Consider the following 23,596-nt stretch of genomic DNA (forward strand, 5'->3'; position numbering starts at 1 on the left):
TGAAAAAACCTTAAAAATAGACATTGAAAATCTGTATTAACCCTGATGCACCCAGCACTATGTGATGAGTAAAATAGTTAATTTTGCAGTTACAGTTTGCAGCCTTTTCATTGTGAATGACTAATCTGTATGTGGTGAAGAGTCACACGCTTCAAAAGGTAATTTAAGTTAATATGCACGGACATAGACAGAACACGGCTGATCTAAAGCAGTAAATCTCTATGAACAATCCAGCTATTCCCATGGATAGCAGTAGTTCTTGTGGTATCCAACGAAAGTATCGTAACAACTCTGAGAATTATGGCGAGATACTGTCTTGACAAAAAATATCTATCCTTTTAGGGGGGTTTATTTTAGGAAGGGCATCCAGTCGTAAAAGTTTGCTTCAATTTTAATGAGTCATATCGAATTTGGAAATTAACGGTATTCAATGAATAATTTTTAACAAATACAAATAATCGTTTTAACGTAGAAATTTTTGGTACTAGTGCATTTTGCAAATCAAATTCTCGTAAATGTTTTGGTAGGGTTGGACCTGAAACTTATGCAAGCCGCCAGAATATGCAGAGTGTTGGTCATATTGATCAGCCAATCAGAAAGCGGCAACAAACGTGATTATCCAATGAGAAGCCACATAATTAGCAGACAACTTTTGATGAATTGTAAAAAAAAGAAAAGAAAAAAAACACTTTGTTATTAATTTTAAGCAGTCCATGCAAATTAATCTAACCCTGCTGGACAAGTTAGTAGAGATGCCAAAGCAAGTCAGAGAGTACTGTTAATAAAACAAATTGATTGCATCTAAAATAAAGTGCAGGACATGGCCACAAAAAAAAAATCTGAAGAGGAGAATGTGGGATAGGCTCAGGACATACTGTTACCGATTGGAGAAACTAACCTAAACCCTATTCTCCTCTCAAAGTTTTTAATCACGCAAGAAAAAAAAATGGTACTTGTACAGTTTAATCAAGACATTAAAAAATGAAAATATCAAAAAAAGGTTATATTGCACATATCCGTTATGAAACAAAGTTCTCCAGAAAAAATTTTTTACTTAATTTCATCAAGTAGTTTTTTGTTTTTTTTACAGCGAAAAAACAATTTGTTATGATACCGAGCAAAAGGTTTGATTTTTAGCAAGAAAAGCTAATATTAAAGATGGGGAGGGAGTGTTGGCACTTTAACTGGAGTTATCTCCCCCTGGCATGTTTTACAAATTCCATAATGGCTGACTTCAACGCGCTCTCATAAGAACGTGTTTTTCCGCTGTAAAAAAAAAATAAAAAAAAAAACTATTTGATCAAATTAAGTGAAATTTTTTTTCGGAGATCTTCAGGTCAAAACGGATACGTACAATATAATCTTTTTTCAATATTTTCATTTTTTAATATGTTGATTAAACTGTACAAGTACCAAAAAAAATTGTTTTTATTTATTTAAATAGAATAAAAGCATATTCATAAAACTTACTATAAATTGCTGTCATATTTTATTGTTTTTATTATTTTTTTTTATTCGTATCTGATGAATGTTGCTATGTTCTGCTTCTTATCTATTTAAGATGTGCTTGGTTGCATATGGCATATTCTGGTGATTTGCGTTAAGTGTCAGGCAAACGCAAGCGGACATTTAAAGATATTTGGTTTGCAAAATGTACTAATACCCAATTTTCAAAAGAATAAATGGTTGATTGAATTTTAACTTTGGTTCAATCAATCTGAATGTGCATTAATGTTTTCTTTTGTTTCTTCATTAATATATTGTCAAACGCTACTCCATATAATGTAATATTAAATGACATGTTGATGTGTCGTTACTCATCAAAGTTTTTTTTTATTCATTCTGATGTTTACAGAGCAAAAGTCCCGGCTGCCCGGAAAGAAATGACCCGTCTAAACAAATACAGCACCCCAATGGGCAAACTTTATTGCATCCAGCGTGTCATTGCAGCCCTCATGCGCTCAAACAATACTCCAAAATCCCCCACTGAAGGTAAGTTGATCTAGCAATGTTGACTTTGTTACGTTGTAACGTCATTGAAACTTCGACCATTCAAAGTTTTATTATTATCTATATATCTATAAAAGTGAAGTTGTCTGTCTGTCTGTCTGTGTGTGTGTGTGTGTGTGTGTGCATTTCCCTACCAAACTACTCTGTTAATTTTGAGTTTACAGGCTTGAGATTTGACATAAGGGGTATTGAGATTTGGGGAAATCTTTTTAAACAGTTTTTGGCCAGATATTTGGCTGTCAAGGGATCAAAGTTCAATGATTTGACCTTTGAAAACTCTACTAAACTCCTCCACCAATTTTGGTTTAAAACATTTGAAATTTTAGATGTAGGTTGCTTGGACATGGATCAAACTTTTTAATTTGATTTAAACCAGAAACAATAAATGTTAGGGGGGGGGGGGCAAAATTGGGGTCAAAGTTAAATATTTGACCTCTGTGGTCTCTACCAAATTACTCAGACAATTTTTGGTCTACACATTTGAAATTTTTAATAAAGGGTATTCAGACATGCAGCAAGCATTTTAATCAGTTTTGGGGTGAAAATTTGGCTGCCAAGGGGTCAAAGTTGAAAGAGTTGACCTTTGCAGACTCTATCAAACTCCTCTGTCAATTTTTGGTTTAAACACTTGACATTAGTCAAACTTTTTAATATATATGTACATCAAGTTATGAACAGTACATAGGGCCCGAGCAAAGCCGGGTTGAACTGCTAGTGTGTATATATATATAAGCTAGCTGGGAGACCCAATGTTGCCTGGAATTAAATGAGGATCAACAAATTTTCCACACTCCCAATACTTTTATTGGGATCAAAATCGCTGAAATTGTCCATTTTTCAATCAAATTAATCGATTGCCTGCTCTAGTCAGGGGCCCACTACAGTGCACCAGGAGGAAGCTTCACATACTTTACCACAGTGACTTAGTCCACAATACATTGTATTGTACATGTAACAGAACGTGTATGAGTGCGTGTGAAGATAACAGCAGCAGCCATTAAAGCACATATACAAATTAGCAAGTGTGCAGTAGCTTATATCATATGAAAAAAGGGAAAAAAAGGAAAGCACGTGGTCAAGAGAGAGATTAAAAGTGCATGTCAAGGAAGATGGATGTGTGGCCCTGTGGAGATGGCAGGAGACTTTTAAGCTGGTGTTGAGATGACAGGGTTTTGTTACTCTCATGGTAGACGAAATGAACAATTAGATAAAAAAACAAGAATCAGGCATTGTAACGGAAAGTTTGTTGGAAATTAACAGTAATAAATGATTTGTGTTAAAACAAAAAAAAAAATGCTGAGTCAGTTATGTTTCTCTTCTATTTATTTTTGTTTGTTCCTGCAACGACACCCACGTTACATAGATTGCACTGTAGAGAAAATTGAAAATTGATTGTCCAACGTGTGAACCAGAACACATGCATCAAAGCTGGTAGCTCTTCATTTTCTTCTCCATTGTTACAATGGGTAACATTTAATCCTCATTTATATTTTAAACCGTACTAACTTTAATAAATCTTTTGTTTAATGTCACTTTTCCCTTGTTCGGAGATTGGATGTTTTTAAATCCATTACCAAAGTTGCTGAAAAATAGTAGGATCATTCTACTGCTCCAGTAAATATCTCGCTGTCGATACAATTCTCTATCTGTATAACAGCCAAGTACGTCCTGGATGGAGTACTGTTGCCACATCTGGACAGGAGCTGCTAGAAGCACTTATCCTACCTTGACAGAGTTCAAAATAACTTTGTAGCTTAGTTGGGGATGCCCTTTTCTCTTCCCTACAACCTCTTTCCCACGGAAGAAACGTTGCAACCTTGTCTCTTTTATTGTTATTTTCATGGCAAGTGCTCGTCTGAGCTCCAATCTATGGTCTCCCCTTGCCAAATTTATACGAAAAACTCTCATCTAGCTGAAACCACTATCAATAATTTCCCCCATTCTTTATCTGAGCCTAAACCTTAACATAGATTCCATGAACAATGCTTTTTTGTTAGAACTGCACGCCTGTGAAATTCTGTTTCATCTGCCTGCTTTCCAGCTGACTACAATATGGTCGTCTTCAAGTTCAATGTAAACAAGTTCTTAATGAACTGTTCCCTTAAGTAATCAGCTTTACCAAATTTTCACTATTAGCATTCTCCCAATGACTACCGTACACTCATTAACCCTTATCCTCGAGTGGCCGCCAGGCCTTGACAAGTTGTAACGCCTTTGTAAAAAGAAAAGAAAAAAAGCTTGCTCTTCAACTCTAACGGTTTTGATCATTGTATTCAAATGAACACACTTTTTACTTTTTATTTAGAAACTATTAGGTGCTTCTTTATTATAATACTGTATATAAGTACCTATTTACTATGCCTCCCCACGGGACAGAGTTAGACACCAGGGTCGTTTTTTAACGTGGAGAAAAGGTACAAAAATAAAAATTGTCTCAGTCGTGAAGGATTTCTCCTCCACCGAAAGAGAACAAGAAATGGAAGTGCAGCATCTGAAGAACAGATACCACACTTTGATCTTGACCAAAAATAATGTCTACATTTTACTTTCTTTGTTTTTGGTTTTTCTAGAAGAGCCTGATCGACCACTTTCTGATGTGATGACCACTGACGACCTCCTGCCACTTCTTATTTTCATTATCATTAAGTCTGAAATCCCAAATTGGTAGGTTTGTTGGTTTTTTTTTTTTTTCCTTTTCTGTTTTTCTTTTCTTCCTTCTTTTCTTTAATACATTCGCTGCCAACTACAAGTATTCTTGTACCCTGACATTTACTTAGCCTTACCCACTACGAGTAAACTTGTAACAAAATTCTTTTTCTATTAGTAAATGCGCGCTCAGCACAAACTGTCTTTAACTTGAACTGACATCTCAAAACAACTGAATTATATTTTTACGAGTTATCTTGTATTTGGCCCCTGCTATGTATTATGGTTTTTTTTCTTACGAATACGGATATGTTATAAATTGAATGATTCAGTATAAATATGAGCTAATTTGAGTTATTTTTATTACATAAATATACAAACTGATAAAAAATAACCATTCCATGAGTAAAAATGGTTTGTGACAATATCTTTTAATACAAATTTATTTTCCAGATTCATATACATTATTTATTGACTTTAGTTTTAAATTGCAGAAAAATAGCTTGGCAATGACAATACATTTAATAGACCTATAGCTGGAATGTGTTAATCATATTCTAACCAAATTCTTTTCTTTTTTTTTCTTTGTTGTCTTTGTTTTTTTGGGGTTTTTTTGTTTGTCTTTTTTGTTTTTTCTTTTCTTTTTTGTTTCTCTATTCTTTTTTGGGTTTTTTGTTTTTCTTTTTTTTTTTTTTTTTTCTTTTTCCTTTTTTTCTTTTCCTTTTTTCTTTTCCTTTTTTTCTTTTCCTTTTTTTCTTTTCCTTTTTTCCTTTTCCTTTTTTTCTTTTCCTTTTTTCCTTTTCCTTTTTTTCTTTTCCTTTTTTTCTTTTCCTTTTTTCCTTTTCCTTTTTTTCTTTTCCTTTTTTTCTTTTCCTTTTTTTCTTTTCCTTTTTTTCTTTTCCTTTTTTCTTTTTCTTTTTTCTTTTCCTTTTTTCTTTTTCTTTTTTCTTTTTCTTTTTTCTTTTTTCTTTTCCTTTTTTCTTTTTCTTTTTTCTTTTTCTTTTTTCTTCTTTTTTCTTTCTGTTTTTTCTTTTTCTTTTTTCTTTCTGTTTTTTCTTTCTGTTTTTTTCTTTTTTGTTTGTTTTTCTTTTATTGTTTGTTTTTCTTTTCTCATCTTTTTGTGTTTTTTTTTTGTTTTCCTTTTTTGTTTTTCATTTTGTTCTTTTAATCCTATTCTTTTCTTTTTTCTTTGGTTTTGATTTTTTTTTTTTTTTTTTAAATCCTATTCTAACCAAATTGCTCCCTCCCATCCCCCCTGTTCTGCCAACTATAGTTCAGGACGACCCAAGCACTTTTTATTAGCTATTAGACAAAGTTTTATAGAAGAGTGCCACTCCATTTCCAGTATTACTCCACTTATCCTTAATCCTCCTCTTATACTACTCTGTTAACATATAGCTTTTCACATGTTAGTTTCACCTAAAAAAAAAATTTCTGTAAGACGTTTCTCTAAACTGATTCTTCCCAAAAGTCTCCTCGCAAATTGAAACCCTAAAAAGGGGTCTGCTAAGCATCCTTTATGATATTATCCTTTTTCAAATAAATATATATATATATAGGGTGGAACGATAAAGTTGTCGCCCTAAAGAAAATAACACTACAGTTTGATTTTAAAACTTTTATTGAAAAAAAATTCAATTCAGGTCACTTGATTATGGAGTAGAGCTGACATCTATTTAATGTAGCCGCCTACGACCTCAATCACCGCCTTGATACGGGACCGGAACTGGGAGCATGACTTTCCACAAGCCTCATCAGAAGCTCAATGGATAGTGATCAAGTTGGCTTTGGTGTTATGGGAGGTCATATTGGTGATGTTCTCGACATATGACCAAATGAAGCCAAGCCTGGGTCTCTTTGAACTTGTGGGCCAGCACCAAGTCTTGCTGCCACACTCGAGGTCTGCCAGTGGCCACCTGATTACACCAGGGGATCACCACGCTCTTCAGTACATCCAGGTACACTTTGGTGTTGACATTGTAAGCCAACTTCCAAGATGTGAGGTGCCATGATGTGGCCCTCACTTGAAACCACACCAAACACTATAACTGTGGCCGTAAACTTTGTTTTCATCACCCTGGGCACGTCTTTGTTATTCGTGGCAATTCAGTGATTCATTTTGAGGGTGCTGTTGTCACAACTTGGTCACAATGGTCCTGTTGTCATAAATTGGATCGGTAGAGAGCATAAGTTGCATGCGGTGCATCTCCGATCATGCTCGTTGAACATTGTGCGACTTTCAGACATGATAGAAGGCTCCTATTGTTTTCCAAGACAGATACATAAAAATAATAAATAAAATGTCAAAGGCATTCAACCTAGATGGGGTGAACCAGCTTCCTTCAATAGAGGAAATGTCAAGGGAATATTAAATTTACAAACAGTCCCAAATCACATGTATATTCCAGTCAGGGGAGATGACAACATTAGGTTTTTGCGATTCTGGCAGGGAGGTGTCGATATCCTCCTACTGTTTTGTTAGGCTGTACTTCTATTGTTTTTAACCATCGTCTATTTACTTCATAAATTGTGTGCCAAATTATGCGGCGAATATATATAACATGTGTATATAAAAAAGTGACAGTTTATTCTTTAACAGTATGCTAGAGAGAGACGTTCAGTGGCAGGTGGCTTGTTGACGACAATTGTCACATCAAAGCCACATTCCAAGTGGTTGTTTAAATTGTCAAAAACTTGGTCATCTGAAGAATGTTGAATTCCAAATCTTTTGTACATTCTTTTCCAATGCTATGATTTCTGATGACATTTCTCGTTTTGAAGACTTGTCAACAATATTTGGGTGTGCGCACCCAGCTCCATATGCGTGTGTGAACAACCAGCAACAATTCCAGCATTGCTCAGAATACTATTCAACACTACGTACTGCACCTGGTATTCCCAAATGGTCACCCATCTGGTACTGACCAGGCTCAATGTTACTTAACTTTGTTAGTCTAATGAGAACTTGTATGTCAACATGATTATGCTGTATATAAGTCAAGTTTATTCAGATATATTGAATTTGAGGATCAGCACTGTATTGATTTCTAAATGAATATATACATAGAATTATTCTAAGTAAAAATATTTGGAAGTTCCAAAAGGTTTTCTTAAATATTTATTAATATACATAACAAATACTGACCCAGCAGGTCACAGGTGATTAAGTTTGAGAACCTGATTGTTTCTTATTTTTGATTTTTTTTTTTTTTTTTTTTTTTACAGGTGCTCAAACCTGGCATATGTCCAGCATTTTCATTTTTCACGTTCTTCAAATAAAGATGAATACAGGTAAATCTAAACACCTTTACCTTTTTCCTCTTTCTCTCTTCCTCTCCCCCTCCCCTCTCCTTCTCCCCCTCCCCTCTCCTTCTCCCTCTCCCCCTCTCCTTCTCCCTCTCCCCCTCTCCTTCTCCCTCTCCCCCTCTCCTTCTCCCTCTCCCCCTCTCCTTCTCCCTCTCCCCCTCTTTCTTTGCATCTCTCTCTCTCTCTTTCCATCTCTCTCTCTCTTTCTTTCCATCTCTCTCTCTCTTTCTTTCCATCTCTCTCTCTCTTTCTTTCCATCTCTCTCTCTCTTTCTTTCCATCTCTCTCTCTCTTTCTTTCCATCTCTCTCTCTCTTTCTTTCCATCTCTCTCTCTCTTTCTTTCCATCTCTCTCTCTCTCTTTCTTTCCATCTCTCTCTCTCTCTTTCTTTCCCTCTCTCTCTCTCTCTTTCTTTCCATCTCTCTCTCTCTCTTTCTTTCCATCTCTCTCTCTCTTTCTTTCCATCTCTCTCTCTCTCTCTTTCTTTCCATCTCTCTCTCTCTCTTTCTTTCCATCTCTCTCTCTCTCTCTTTCTTTCCATCTCTCTCTCTCTCTCTTTCTTTCCATCTCTCTCTCTCTCTCTTTCTTTCCATCTCTCTCTCTCTCTTTCTTTCCATCTCTCTCTCTCTCTTTCTTTCCATCTCTCTCTCTCTTTCTTTCCATCTCTCTCTCTCTCTTTCTTTCCATCTCTCTCTCTCTCTTTCTTTCCATCTCTCTCTCTCTCTTTCTTTCCATCTCTCTCTCTCTCTCTCTTTCTTTCCATCTCTCTCTCTCTCTCTCTTTCTTTCCATCTCTCTCTCTCTCTCTCTTTCTTTCCATCTCTCTCTCTCTTTCTTTCCATCTCTCTCTCTCTCTCTTTCTTTCCATCTCTCTCTCTCTTTCTTTCCATCTCTCTCTCTCTTTCTTTCCATCTCTCTCTCTCTCTCTTTCTTTCCATCTCTCTCTCTCTCTCTTTCTTTCCATCTCTCTCTCTCTCTCTTTCTTTCCATCTCTCTCTCTCTCTCTTTCTTTCCATCTCTCTCTCTCTCTCTTTCTTTCCATCTCTCTCTCTCTCTCTTTCTTTCCATCTCTCTCTCTCTTTCTTTCCATCTCTCTCTCTCTTTCTTTCCATCTCTCTCTCTCTTTCTTTCCATCTCTCTCTCTCTTTCTTTCCATCTCTCTCTCTCTTTCTTTCCATCTCTCTCTCTCTTTCTTTCCATCTCTCTCTCTCTTTCTTTCCATCTCTCTCTCTCTTTCTTTCCATCTCTCTCTCTCTTTCTTTCCATCTCTCTCTCTCTTTCTTTCCATCTCTCTCTCTCTTTCTTTCCATCTCTCTCTCTCTTTCTTTCCATCTCTCTCTCTCTCTCTTTCTTTCCATCTCTCTCTCTCTCTCTTTCTTTCCATCTCTCTCTCTCTCTCTTTCTTTCCATCTCTCTCTCTCTCTCTTTCTTTCCATCTCTCTCTCTCTCTCTTTCTTTCCATCTCTCTCTCTCTCTCTTTCTTTCCATCTCTCTCTCTCTTTCTTTCCATCTCTCTCTCTCTTTCTTTCCATCTCTCTCTCTCTTTCTTTCCATCTCTCTCTCTCTTTCTTTCCATCTCTCTCTCTCTTTCCTTCCATCTCTCTCTCTCTTTCTTTCCATCTCTCTCTCTCTTTCCTTCCATCTCTCTCTCTCTCTCTTTCTTTCCTTCCATCTCTCTCTCTCTCTCTTTCTTTCCTTCCATCTCTCTCTCTCCCTCTCTCTTTCCTTCCATCTCTCTCTCTCCCTCTCTCTTTCCTTCCATCTCTCTCTCTCCCTCTCTCTTTCCTTCCATCTCTCTCTCTCCCTCTCTCTTTCTTTCCTTCCATCTCTCTCTCCTTCCATCTCTCTCTCTCTCTCCCTATTCCACTCTCTCTTGTTCCACTCCCTCTTACTCTTTTTTCTCTCTCTCAGTTTATAACCTCTGTAGCATCATATAACATCTAGACAAGCTCATGAATTTCTGAATTTTTTTATAATTCATGTAAAGCTCAAATTATTCACACAATTGCTTTCATCTAGCAACATTTTAGCCAATATAACCTCCACCTTCTTAGGTGTAACTTATCAAGCTCAATCTGCAAAGAATTTTAAATGGAACCGTTTATGAAATTCACGGGTGTTCCATGCAGATTTCAGAGTCTGGCTGAAAGATTCCCAAGCTCAACAAGATACACTTGAAGAAAGCCGGATCTTACATTGGTCAAAATGTGAGAATAACACTCAAGATGAGAACAGAATTAATTTGGATGAGCACAAGAGAGGAGGAGTAGTAACGGCTGCCATAAATAAAAATGACTCCCCTCCTCCGGCCTGCCCCTCCCCCCCCCCCAAAAAAAAAACAAACTTTTTTGTGTGCAGACAGGACTCTCCAATGGCGACCCCCCCCCCTCCAAAAAATAATTTGGATAACCAAAAATGAGGCTGATCATGCCAAAAAAAATGGTCAAGATGGCAGTAATCTTGGTTGGGAATTTAAAAGTTGTAAAGAGAGTTAATATTTGAGATGAAATCGAAAGCATTTGAAACTCCTTAAAAACACCAACAAAAAAAAATGATGCAGGTATGTTGCAAAGTAACTGTTATTGGCTATGATAACATTTATTTCTTTTGCCCCTTCTAATCGTTTTATTCATACGACACCAACTATTCATTCGGCTTTCATTCTTTTCATGTTTTGTTTTCTGTTGATTCCAGTTATTATTTGGCCACCATTGAAGCTGCATTAGAACAGATCAAAGGTGGTAAAGTCAAGATTCCAACGTCAACTCCTTCCAAAATACAGGTAAGAATTCTCTATACTGATCTACATTTTAACGCACAGTCGCGTCCGTATATTTTGGCAGTTTATGGTATGTTACCTGTTTTGCAATAATATTTTAATGAAATATGCTTTGATGAACTTGTATCCCTACATACCTCCGACAAATTCCACCTTTTCACTGTAGAGGTCCCTATGTTAGATATTTGGCAGGTGTCCCAGGAATGACATCAAAGAAGTCAGAATGGGGGGGACGTAGAATCCTCTAGGATTAGGTCAGAAGGACTGACCAACATTTCAGGACAATGCATGGTGGAATGTTTTGACGTCATCTGTGCCAATAAAGTAGAGGCAGCAGACAACGGGAGGCAGAGAGCGGCGACCATGACAGGACAAGCAACACATTTTTCTTCACTGCCAATACACACACCCTTGCCATGCACTTTCACTGATGTCACAACTGTCGTACTGAAATCGAAACAGTTGTCATCTATTATATAAATCTCAAACGTTTGTGTGTTTGTATGTCTACTAAAAACTTTTGTTAGCTGCATCCGATGGGCCTTAACTGCCTCGGATGAATAATATGGGAATATTAGTGGTGGTCAACTGGACTACTTTTTGTAGGGGGAGTCCAGCTTTTGTGTCGCTGTTTTTACAAGTCACGCACATGTAACAAACTAAAACTTATTTTGCAACATCATAATGTCATAAGCACTCGTAGCCAAGTGAGCAAAATAGTTTGTCCATAACTGTTTGCCTTTTTCCCCCTCTTTCACGTTTTATGTTCAAACCCGGCCGTCGCGGCTCTTTTTTTTTTTTTTTTTTTTTTTTCTAGTCGCATGGGCACTCCCTGCTATTTTGATTGGGGGGGGGGGGGGGGGGGAAAATTGTTTTTATTCATTTATTGGTGGGAGGGAGGTCCAGCACACAGGCAACAAAAGTGCTCAATATCCAGAGAATAGCTTCTCTTCATATCCCTTCTGCCAAAATATCCGGTGGGGAGGTTGTCACATACTTCCTTTTTGGGCCGATTACATTTTTGTGTTTTTATCCATTCTTTTATTTTTGAAATTGTTGTGGGGTAACGATGTAGTTGACATATATAATAATGAAAAAACTGCTCAATATCCTTAGTATAGCAGGTGTGTCCAAACGGAACTTCGTGTTGACCCGAGCAACGCCAGGTATCCATGATAGTTGATAATAAGCAAAATATTTTATAACAAGCTGTGCATGTTTTTATTTTGCTGATAAGTGTATATGTCGAGACAATGGCAAAAGTTGATTTTTTTTAAATTATAAAGACTGAAAAACACGTTGGACAACTATAACACCTAGATGCCAGAAAGCCTTCTTTTCTAATAGATAACTTTTGTTTTTTGAGATTTTTATTTCTAAATGGTAGAATGATACAGTCATTCCGCGGATACTAATAAAATTTGATTTTCTTATTGGTCCTCCGATTTATCGGAGAGAGACTTATGTTTTTAGTGGTGTCCGTTAGTCAGGACGATTGCCAGATAACCGCCCATTAGTTTTTCCTGAAATTTTACTACAAATTGTATTTAATTAAATAGATGTGCACAGTAACAAACGTTTTTTGTGAAAATTCCCATTTCGTCCCCAGGGGTTCAAAAGAGGTCAAAAATGACCCAAAATGGCCAAAAATGACACTTTTTGCCCCATAGCATTTGATCCATCCATTAGATTTTCCTTCAAACTTCTCAGCTTAACATTCATGGGCAATATTAACTGGAACAAATACAGGAAAGACATTGCAAAGGCTGCTGCAAAGAAAGTGGGTTCTCTGTATCGAGCTAGAAAACTACTCATACCTGAGAGTATCCTGTGCCTCTACAAGGCCATCATTCGCCCATGCATGGAGTATTGTTGCCACATCTGGGCTGGTGTATCTATCACTAGTCTCTCCCTCTGGGATAGGGTTAAAAAAAAAACTTTTCCATCTAATAGGTCTCATTTTTGTCAACTAAGCTCCAACCTCTGTCCCATCACTACAATGTTGCATCCCTGTGCCTGTTTTACAAGTATTTTAATGGAATGTGCTCTAATGAACTCGTACTAGTGCCCCATCGATGTACATATCCTCTACAAATCTGCTTAGCAACAAAATCACACCCCTTCACTGTTGAGGTCCCTAAATGCCAGAAAACTTTCAACTCTAATAGTTTCTCTCAAACAGCTAGACTTTGAAATTCTCTGACCAAGTCTTTATTTGTCCTTCTTTTTCTCAGGTTAACGTTTATCACTTCCTCTCATGTTTTCTTTGACCTTCTCTTCTAAACTGAACTTGCTATCTCAACTGTTCTACATCTACTAAGCAAAGAACTCTAATCCATTCTTTCAATGTGATCATACCATCAAAGTCTACTTTTCTACACATATCTCCCTATACTGGTCGTATTTAATCACTAAAATCGCCCCCACCCCCACCCCTATAAAATAAATCAGATTCTACTTTTTAGTAGGTCATCATCATCATCATCGGCCCTGTCGGTGGGGCATTAGAATACGCCGACTGCCCCCCTGCAGAAGGTAAAAGTCCCTCAATGGGGGTCCTGGATATGACCTTAAACTATATCCGATGGTGAGGCCCCAGCTTGCGGGCTCTGGGGAGTGTGGAGCCACCCTTTAATTGCGATTGCTCCCAGGTCCACTCTGACCCGGAGTGGTAGTACCTGTTAGGGTCCCAACTATGGGTTAAATAGAAACTGACTTGCAAAAAACAAATATATTCTATTAAAAAAAATTTTCTTCAAAATCACCGGATTCGGCATTAAATAACCTGAAAAGGGTTGATATGCCGTAAAACAAAAACAACCAACATCATCATCATCATTATTATCATCGCATATGGATTTGAAGATTCTATTGTTGGCATTGGTTTCCCCAATATTTTTCTAGTTTGAATTCTTTTAAAAAAGACATCCGAGAGGGACCACGTGAAGTTTGCCAACATTTTAAGTGAATGTGTTTTTTTTGTGTAACGAACTGGATTTGAACTTGGAACATCCAGGTCATCAATATAAAATGATCTCTCCGGGCCATTTTTTTTGTATTTTAGGGCAATCAACACTTATTTGGAGTGTTTTGTTTAGAAGGGTCTTGCAATTCTGACTTAGGGTTATGGGAAATGTTTTTATAGGGTGTATTACAACTAAGACTTGCATTTAGTCAGAAGAATTTTTTTATACAAACTTTTTGTCTTAAATAATCGAAAAAAGCCATAAAACAAAAGCATCAAACGAGGAATAAATAATTTACGATATCTAGAACTTGATGCAATAAAAACTTTTTCCAAAATGGCTGTATAACACAAAAACAGTTGATATGCCATAAAAGAAAACAAATGTTTTAATGCATAGGTTTGGTTGTTTTGTTTTACGGCATATCGACCCTTTTCGGGTTATTTAATGCTTAATCCAGTTATTTTAGAAATAGTTTTTATGCTTCAAATTATTTATATCTTCAGATATTTATTTGTAGAGTTTTTTGCTTCGATTGATGTAACTTTCGACCTTCTTCGGGTTTTTGGTTTGGTTTGGTTTACAACATATTAACCCTTTTCGAGTTATTTAATGTCGAATCTAGTTATTTTGGAAATAGTATTCATGTTGCATCCAGTTATTTTGTAGAAGGTTTTTATTCTTCAATCTCTTTGTATATTCAATCGCTAATTTGTAGTGTTTGGTTTGGTTTGTTTGTTTTTCTAGTAGATTTTATCATTTTTGTTCTCTGCCATGCAAAATCTGAATGAGTGTTGCAATGGGAGAGGGGAAAGGGTTATAGTATGAATGTTTGTTACATTTTAAGTTAGGAAACCAGTCAGGAAGTGGGGGAGGTAGAAAGACAAAGGAGAAATGGGAAGAAGGGAAAGGGGAAAAATGTGGGTTATTGTTTTTGGCTTTGAAGAACATAATCAAGTCTTGCAAAACGAAGTAGAAAAACAAAAAGCATCAATGTTAGGTGCATTTCATCTGAGGAAACCAATATCTTCAGGCAGCCTGATCTGGTCGCACCAGTTGATTTTTGGAATGATACCTAATGATATATGCTCTGAAGGTGAAAATTATCTTTCGTTGAGCTAAATATTTATTACAATTCGAAATATGATTTATGAAATATATATCTCAATAGATATTTTCTTATCAAAAGAATATATATATATATTTCATGTATCCACATAAAATTGTATGAGAAAATGATCAGATTTTGCATAAAATAACCTGAAAAGGATTTATGTGCCGTAAAACAGCCAAACCATTACTGATATAGTAATATAGCTTAATTTGTATAACTATTTTATAATGAATTAATGTTTGTAATTCATTTGCAATTTTATTGTTCTATTTTCCTATATGAATGCAATAATTTTGTAAATATTAGCAGTAATTAATTAAAGTGATTCAATAAAAAAAAAAGAAAAAGGATAAATTGCCAAAACATTTAAAATATGTTCATTAATTTTCAAGGGGGGGGGGGGTAATTCAAATGACAACTATTAGTTCGGAAAATTACAATAAATTATTATTAGAGATATGCCATGTAAAAAGGAATACTTTGAGCTAGATTAATAGCTGACATTTTTTTTATATATAATTAGTGATGGGACGATTCTTTATAAATGTCTAATTGTGTAACAATAGAGTTATCTATTCCCGATGACCGTAAAAACTCATGTTAGATGTGCAGATATTTTCTCAAACATAAAAGATGATCTTTTAGATTTTAGTTTTACTGGTAATTTAAAATCAGTATTTATTTATTTTAACACTCAAAAGTTTAAAAGACTCGTTATAGACAACACGCATATATACACCCGTACGCTCATTATACACCTAGCCTGGTTATCCAAGGTATATACTAGCAGTTCAGTCCAGCTTTGCTTGAGCCCTATGTACTGTTCATAACTTTATGTGCATATATATATATATTAAAAAGTTTGACTCATGTCCAGGTAACGTACATCTAAAATTTCAAGTGTTTAGAACCAAAATCAATAAATATTTATTTTATCATTACTACCAGCGCTCAAAGATTTTGTTTTAAACAATATAAATAAAAAGATAATTAAAAGAATAGAAACAAATGTTTGATTAAAAATTTGATAATATGCGTAAATGCTTACTTTAAGTGGTTTTATGATTTGAACCAGGACTGTATATATATATATATATATATATATATATATATATATATATTTATTTCTGTAGAAATATATTTTCATATAATATATATCAATCCTTATTTAAGAAGCTCAATGTAATTATAGAGCAATATAGAGAATAAATGACAAAAAGTTATATTCCAAAATTCATAATGTTGACCATATTATAATTTATTCCTTTAATTCAATTGACTTATACAATTCTTAACAGTATCTGTTTTGTAGCACAAACTCAATCACTTAATTATTATAACAATCAGTGAATCTATTATGCCCTTAACTCATCAGAAGAAATAGCAACAATCAATCCAAAAATTGGAAGAGAAGCTGCAAATACCTTTTTATTTTTCCATTACGCCATATTGAATTTTTATCAAACACACACATATATATATATATATATATATATATATATATATATATATATATATATTTTTATCAAACACACACACACACACATATATATATATATATATATATATATATATATATATATATATATATGCAATAGTTTTGTTGATATTAATAATAATTAGTGATTTAATTAAAAAAGAACAAAAAAATTGCCAAAACCTTTCAAATGTTATGTTTGTAATTTTCAAGGAAGATAATTTGGTTGATATCCTGTTAAACAAACCAGACAGTATTTTTAAATGAGACAAAACAAATCTTATTTTTATTTTATCTTTTTCTTTTCACAGTGGTTTGATACATCAGATTCGGGGGCTGACGTAACCGTTGCCCTTTCTCCGATATTTGAGAGCAACAATGAAAAAACTGGCTCTTCGAAAATGTCCGAAGTTACAGCCATTGATATATTCTTTCAGGTAAGCTTTTTTTATCAAGGCCTGGAAGCCACTCGGGGATAAGGGTTATTGCGTGTACAGTAGTCAATGGGATAATATCATAGTAATCGTTAGTATTGGAGATTTAAGTTCATCAGGATTTTGTTTATGTTGGACTTGATGACATCAACAGGCAAACGAAAGTGTTCCACAGGCGTGCACTTCTAAGAAAGAAACTTTGTTCATGGAATCTACGTTTTGATTTAGGCACAGATAAAGAGTGGGGAAGATTACTGACAGTGGTTTCAGCTAGATGGGTGTTTTTCATGACAAGTTGGTGAGGGGGGACCAGAGATTGGAGCTCAGACGAGCACTTGCCATGGAAATAACGATAAAACAAAGACAGGCTCACAACGTCTCTTCTGTGGGAGAGAGGTTGCAGGAAAGAGAAAAGGGCATCCCCCACTAAGCTATTTTGTACTCTGTCAAGGCAGGATAGACTGTTTTTAGCAGCTCCTGCTCAGATGTGGCAGCAGTACTCCATCCTTGGACGTACTTGGCTTTTCTATAGATAGAGAATTGCATCAGTAGTGAGATATCTTCTCGAGCAGTAGAAGGATCCTACCATTTTTCCAGCAACTTTGGCAACAGACTTGATGTACGTGTTCCATTTCAGATCAGGAATAAAGGTCAAACCCAGAAGCTTGTCAAAACATGAAGCCTCCCCAAGACGAGAGCCATTCATTTCAATCGATGCCAGCCCCACTCTCTCCATCCAACTCCCAAAACCAAGCCACCTTGCTATTATATAAAAGGAACTTTTGTGTGAGTGAGTTCTTTCCTCGAGTCGATTTTCATGAAATTTCACACAGAGGTATTTATCTGCCTGGTAGTGTTCTTAGATAAGTTTTGTATCGGAATGTCTTCGATAAGTATCGATAATCGAAATAATCCGATGAAAGAAGGAACAGTCGATTTGGACAAAAGTTAACATCTTACACAGCCTAACATCACAAGTGCATTTGAGAAGTTTTATTACTACACAAGCCGAAAGACCCAACATATAAAATCAACAGTAAGTTCTTTGATATGGCAAGGGCATATTCAAAGGGAATATTTCTGTTTAAAGCACAATTAAAACATGACACTTGACTTTTTCATTTTAAACTTCAATGCTAGTAATCTATATAAAAGCAAAAATGTGTGTATGTATGTTCGCTTTTTGTGTATGTCCAAGAAAGGCTTTTTTCAGAGAATCGGTCAGTCGGTTCGCAACTTAAAACTTTTTATATCACATACAAATCATAATATCTCCGACTTAAGAACGGATCTCGCCTGTCTATTTAATTTGCTCGACTTCGGGAAGATAAATATTCAACATTTGTCGCTCGCCGCATGTGGATGAGGGTTTTCATATAATAAAAAGCGACACGAATTCTGGTGGTATTTTTCCGGTCGCCATCGCCGGAAATGTCCGAAAGCAATCAGCTTTGATCAATGTGGAAATATTTTCCTTATATCAAACAATTGCTATTCAATTTGGACAAGGGGAGCTGGTCCCCCCCCCCTCCACCAACATCTTGGGGAAAATAAAAATAGAAAAAGCGTTCCCGCAGTGAATGAGATACTATCCCGCAGTCAAAGTTGACCTCATTAAGTCATTAAAATGTGCACCTGCCAAATCTAAGTAATTAAATAAATTCAAACGTGTTTCCGTTAGTATCTCGTGGTGGGTCAATGGTTAATGTCGCACACTTTTTTTTTTTTTCACTTTAATTTCCAACTTCGCCTCGGGTTTTAAATATCAAAAAATATAAAGAACTTGAATATTTGTATTATTTGGATTCTTCGTGTTACTGTTTTCATCTTGAGAGCTATTCACACAACATACTGGCCACTGTGACTGCTGACCTTCGTCAGGTGTATCTTATTGAACTCTGGAATCTTTCTGTCGAACTGGGGGAGCAAGGGATCTGCGTGAAATTTTATAAGGAACACTTTATTTAATCCATGGAAGTAGCATACTCTCCTTCTGTCAGCCATGACTAGGTATAAGTCCTAAGTAATTTGCTATGGTACTTTAAATGTCACCCACATTGAGGATTGAACTTTCAACCTCACAGGAGTGCGTAACTTTACAACTAAATTTTACCAAGTACTTTCTTCACTATGGCGTGGACAATGCTAGTATGATTTTTAGGGGAGTTAAACGTAATGGCTTGAATTTTTTTTTTTGAAAAATTTTGAAATTTTACTCCAACATTAGTCACTCATGGAAGGGGACCCCACATGCTCAGCTTGTTTGTTCCATTGCAACAAAGTTTAAGACAACTTGGCAGGTCCGAGTTATTTGGCATGTAACGACACTGTCAAAGTGTAAAGACCATATTACAATATGATTGAATTGCAGAAAGGAGTTTGAATTTTATCGATCAGTCCATGGATGGCATGAGGTGGGTGAGGAGACATTCCACCTATATTAGCCTCATCTGTACAATTCTGTTTCTAATTGCTGAATAATGAGTCTAAACTCTATACTTCCGTGATGCCAAATTGAATCTGAAAATATTTTCTTGTTCATATTTTCAGCATGTCGAAGCTGGTGATGAAAATTCAGTCAAGGCATTTTTAAATCGTCAAAACAAGATGGCTGAAGAAGCTCGTCAGAAACTTTGCCATCCTTTGTGTTCGTGTGATAAATGTGAAATCATGATGCGGGAAACACGCCGCGATTCTAGTTTGGTCACTGCCTCCACTCGAGATGACCGAGGATATACAGGTACGCCATTTTGTCTTATTTCATCTCTTTTTTTTTTTTTTCTTTTTTTTGGGGGGGGAGGGTATTTCTTTTTCTTATTGAATTTTTTTTTGTTTTTTAATTTCTATATTTTTTTGATGTTTTTTTAATTTTTTTCTTTTGGTATCTTTTTTGTTTGTTTTTTTTTGTTTTTTTTAATTGCTTTTTTGTTTATTTTTAATTTCTTTTGTTTTTTTTAATTTCTTTTTTTAATTTCTTTTTTTAATTTCTTTTGTTTTTTTTTAATTTCTTTTGTTTTGTTTTTTTAAGTTCTTTTTTTTGTTTTTTAATTGTTTTTATTTCTTTGTTAATTCCTTTTTTAATTTCTTTTTTTTACATTTCTTTTATTTTTGTTTTTTAATTTCTGTTTTTTTTTCTTTTGGTATCTTTTTTCTTTTTTTTCTATTTTCTTTTCTCCTTTTTTATCTCTTTATCTGATTCCTTTGTCACTTTATTTTCTTTATTTTCTTTTTTTTTTGTCTCCTTGTTTTTTGCTTTTCTTTCTTTCCTTTCTCTTTTCCTTTTTTCTTCTGCCATTTCTTTTTCTTGTATCCTTCCTCTTCTATCCTCTGTCTTTTTTCTTCTCTTCCTCTTTTCCATCTTTTTTCCTCTTTTCATTTCAATTTTTTCTTTTCCTTTTTTCTTTTTCCTCCTTTTTTCCTCTCTCACTGACAAACATTGGCATACTTACAATCAATGCATTTCTTTAATGTTTTCTGATTGTTTCACAAAACTTTCCATTTTTATTTCCCCTTTCTTTTCATTAAAATGTCTTTATCTTTAGTCATTTCCTTGTGTTTTATTTTTAGCCCTCCACGTGGCGGCTGCTTCCGGCCATGCCCAATTGATTGATATTTTGGTGTACCATGGTGCTCTTCTCGACGTTACAGACTATCTCGGTTTCACTCCTCTGCATCTTGCTTGTCAGAAGGGATACCAGAGTGTGATGGTGAGTTGTTTAAAATCCCATTTCTCTCCACACAAGATTTAAATATATCTAATCTTAAGTGCTAAAGTTTTGTTTTTTTTACCCTGTTCATCTACAAAGTTCCTCAACATTTGAGTATATCACCAATGACACCATGACAATCAGTTTATTATTTTGCACCAAATTACCAAAATGAGAAATAAAAATTGTTTTTCTGTAATTGCTTCCCAGGCTGTGGGTAGTTTTTGTTGATTTGGAATTAAAATTCAGTCTTTCAATAAAAAAGATGGAAAATTAATTAGCTATGCATTTATTGGTTTCAAGCACGTTTGGAAACTTGAAAATGGTTGGAAGCGCATTTGAAAACTTTACAATGGTTTGAAGCGCATTTGAAAACTGTAGAATGGTTTAAAGCGCATTTGGAAACTCGAAAATGGTTTCAATCGCGTTTGGAAACTCGAAAATGGTTTCAACCACGTTTAATAATATAACAAATACTGATCCAAGAGCTAACAGATGGTCTTTTTGTGTGTGTATATATATATATATATATATATATATATAATGTTATATTATTATATTGGAAAATCTATGTGTTTATTTCTAAATCAATTTAAGATTTACAAAGACGTTTCATATTTTTTTTTTTTTCTTTTTTTGTATCGTCAGCTGCTGCTGGTTCATTTTGGTGCCAGTGTGGAACTCACAGACAATGATGGCAACACACCGCTGCATCTGTGTGCTGCCAATGGACATGTAGAAGTACGTTTGTTTTTTATTTTAATTTACTAATGTTTCTAGATCTACGTAAGAGTCGTCAGGATCTGTTCAGTTGTGAAATAGAAGTTGCTCTTGAAGTCTTTTCAAAGGTCCAGGGATAGAGAAAGCATCCCTCCCCTGGTTCAATCAAAATTGGTGTTGATATAGGTTCTTGAGCTATATCATATGACCGTTTATTAGCCAAAATAAGATTACTACATAATCATTGATGCTCAAAGGAGAAAAAGGTTAAGTTTCTTTAGTCGACTATGATATGGCAGATCCAATAGATAATGCACCATTCGATCAGTCAATCATTGAACTCTGTCTAGATGCTGGGTATCACGTATAAAATATGGAGAAAGGCCTAGACACTATGCTCTAACAGTTATTAGTCCCCCAACAAAAGAGGGATTGTTGGACCTAGTAATTCACTTCCGTTCGTCTGTTCACACTTTTCTCAAATGTAAGCCATGTTTAACTTCAGAACAGTTTCCGATGGTTCGTTGTTCCACACAAGTCCTGAGAGGTGATTGGTTTGCAGTAGACAGAACAGTTTCCGATGGTTTGTTGTTCTACACAAGTCCTGGGAGGTGACTGGTTCGCAGTAGACAGTTATCTTGTGTAAGCAGAGTGGCACAGTGGAAGTGTGCTGGGCCCATAACCTCTAGAAGTGTAAGCCATATTTAGTTTCAGAACAGTTTCCGATGGTTTGTTATTCTACACAAGTCCTGGGAGGTGACTGGTTCGCAGTAGACCATTCTCGAGTTGTGGGGTGGATTTGAGCCACTAAGTGCTGAGAGACAGGCAATAGACAAAGAGGAAATAGCTTAGAATAAACAAAGAAATTGGAAATTTCCTACAATCAACAATAGATAGGAAATAGCTTAGAATAAACAAAGAAATCGGAAATATCCTACAATCAACAATAGATAGGAAATAGCTTAGAATAAACAAAGAAATCGGAAATATCCTACAATCAACAATAGATAGGAAATAGCTTAGAATAAACAAAGAAATCGGAAATATCCTACAATCAACAATAGATAGGAAATAGCTTGGAATAAACAAAGAAATCGGAAATATCCTACAATCAACAATAGATAGGAAATAGCAAACAATAACAATAGAAACCTATAAAACAGGGAAGAACTGCTTCTGGTAGCCAGGGTGGGGTGGGCGACCTGAGAGACCAAAACAGAGGAGACAGGCAGTTGAGATCTAGATGCGCTAGACGACGGATGGTAGTTGATAACGACTACAGTTAAACAGTGAAATAGATAGACGAATGTAACATCAATAGGACGGGGAGAAGACACACATACTAACAAGTCAATTTATATGTGAACATTGGCGTTTGTGTTTTTCCTTTCTTTGTTCATATTTGTACTTTTGTGAAACCATGCGTGTGTCCCCACCGACAGTCAGCAGTGAGAAAATGACGATCCGGCTATGAACGAAAAATCCACGGTACACGACGTTGGGAGTCAGCGATCTGTCGTGGGGCGCACATCAGGGTTACAATTGGCACAAACATTAGTTATGGTGAAAAAAACATGTGAAAAAAAGTTGGAAATTTGGTGAAAATAGAACCAAAATTTTGTTGCAAATATTTGTAGTGATATTCTCCATTGTTTATAACGGACTACTGTAATGTATTTTTATAGTTTCTTACTGTTAATGAACGCAGAGAGAATATGAGAGAGACTGGGGAAGGGAGAGTGATGAGCACTGTATAAAATAAGGATGGTGGTAACATTTAGTGAGAGAGGGTCAGCGTAATAGACAGAAACTCAATAAGAAATAAGTGACTTATTAATTGTTGCAAATTACGCTTAATTGAACCAATTAAATTGGAACTTTTCAAATACAACAAAAACTTTTATCGACAACTAATAATATGAGGCATGTTATATTTTAAACATATATATTTTACTGATCATCAACAAAGGTAAAACTGAAAAGAAATAAAACCATTGTTTCAGAAACACGTGAATGAATAATGAAGACGAGAAGTTCACTATAAACTAGAGTCATAAGTTTAATAAAATTAAAGAACAGATAAACAGTTTGTTAGATAAGAAATGTCTTGCTGATGATGCTCAAATTGTGGAGATACTTAGATAGAAGACTGCACAATAAGTCATGAAGAAGGCAGCTAAGTTGATCGGGCACAAGCACTGGAAGCCTCAGGTGGTGACAAGTCAGAAGGAATCTCCTAAGAAACAAATGTAGTGTGCATGGTCCCGCGTGAGTGCACAGTGAACAAGGCATAAAAAAAAGTTAAGCATTTGTGTGTCCCCCACCCCCATTTAGCCCCAAAAGTCCCCAAAGGACGTCAAATCTTGGTGAAAATGAAATGAACAAACGGTGCAGTTTTTTAGGCCTTAACATATGTAAATTTGAGTTTTGCAACATACA

General features: G+C 35.4%; 1 protein-coding gene across 2 annotated transcripts in view; it reads left to right on the forward strand.

Annotated features, from left to right (window-relative positions):
- Positions 1 to 23,596, forward strand: part of LOC145297797 (ankyrin repeat domain-containing protein 27-like) — a 118,399-nt gene that overhangs the window by 39,237 nt on the left and 55,566 nt on the right. For both annotated transcript variants that reach the window (XM_080144083.1, XM_080144085.1), the window contains exons 10-17: positions 1,856 to 1,992; positions 4,581 to 4,674; positions 7,882 to 7,947; positions 10,655 to 10,742; positions 16,608 to 16,733; positions 19,281 to 19,470; positions 20,298 to 20,437; positions 21,086 to 21,178. In XM_080144083.1, coding sequence (XP_080000209.1) covers positions 1,856 to 1,992; positions 4,581 to 4,674; positions 7,882 to 7,947; positions 10,655 to 10,742; positions 16,608 to 16,733; positions 19,281 to 19,470; positions 20,298 to 20,437; positions 21,086 to 21,178 — 934 coding nt within the window. The remainder of the gene's footprint in view (positions 1 to 1,855; positions 1,993 to 4,580; positions 4,675 to 7,881; positions 7,948 to 10,654; positions 10,743 to 16,607; positions 16,734 to 19,280; positions 19,471 to 20,297; positions 20,438 to 21,085; positions 21,179 to 23,596) is intronic.

The sequence above is a fragment of the Euprymna scolopes genome, chromosome 18 (assembly GCF_053919585.1).
Source record: "Euprymna scolopes isolate OS-2025 chromosome 18, ASM5391958v1, whole genome shotgun sequence".
NCBI classification, from domain to species: domain Eukaryota; kingdom Metazoa; phylum Mollusca; class Cephalopoda; order Sepiida; family Sepiolidae; genus Euprymna; species Euprymna scolopes.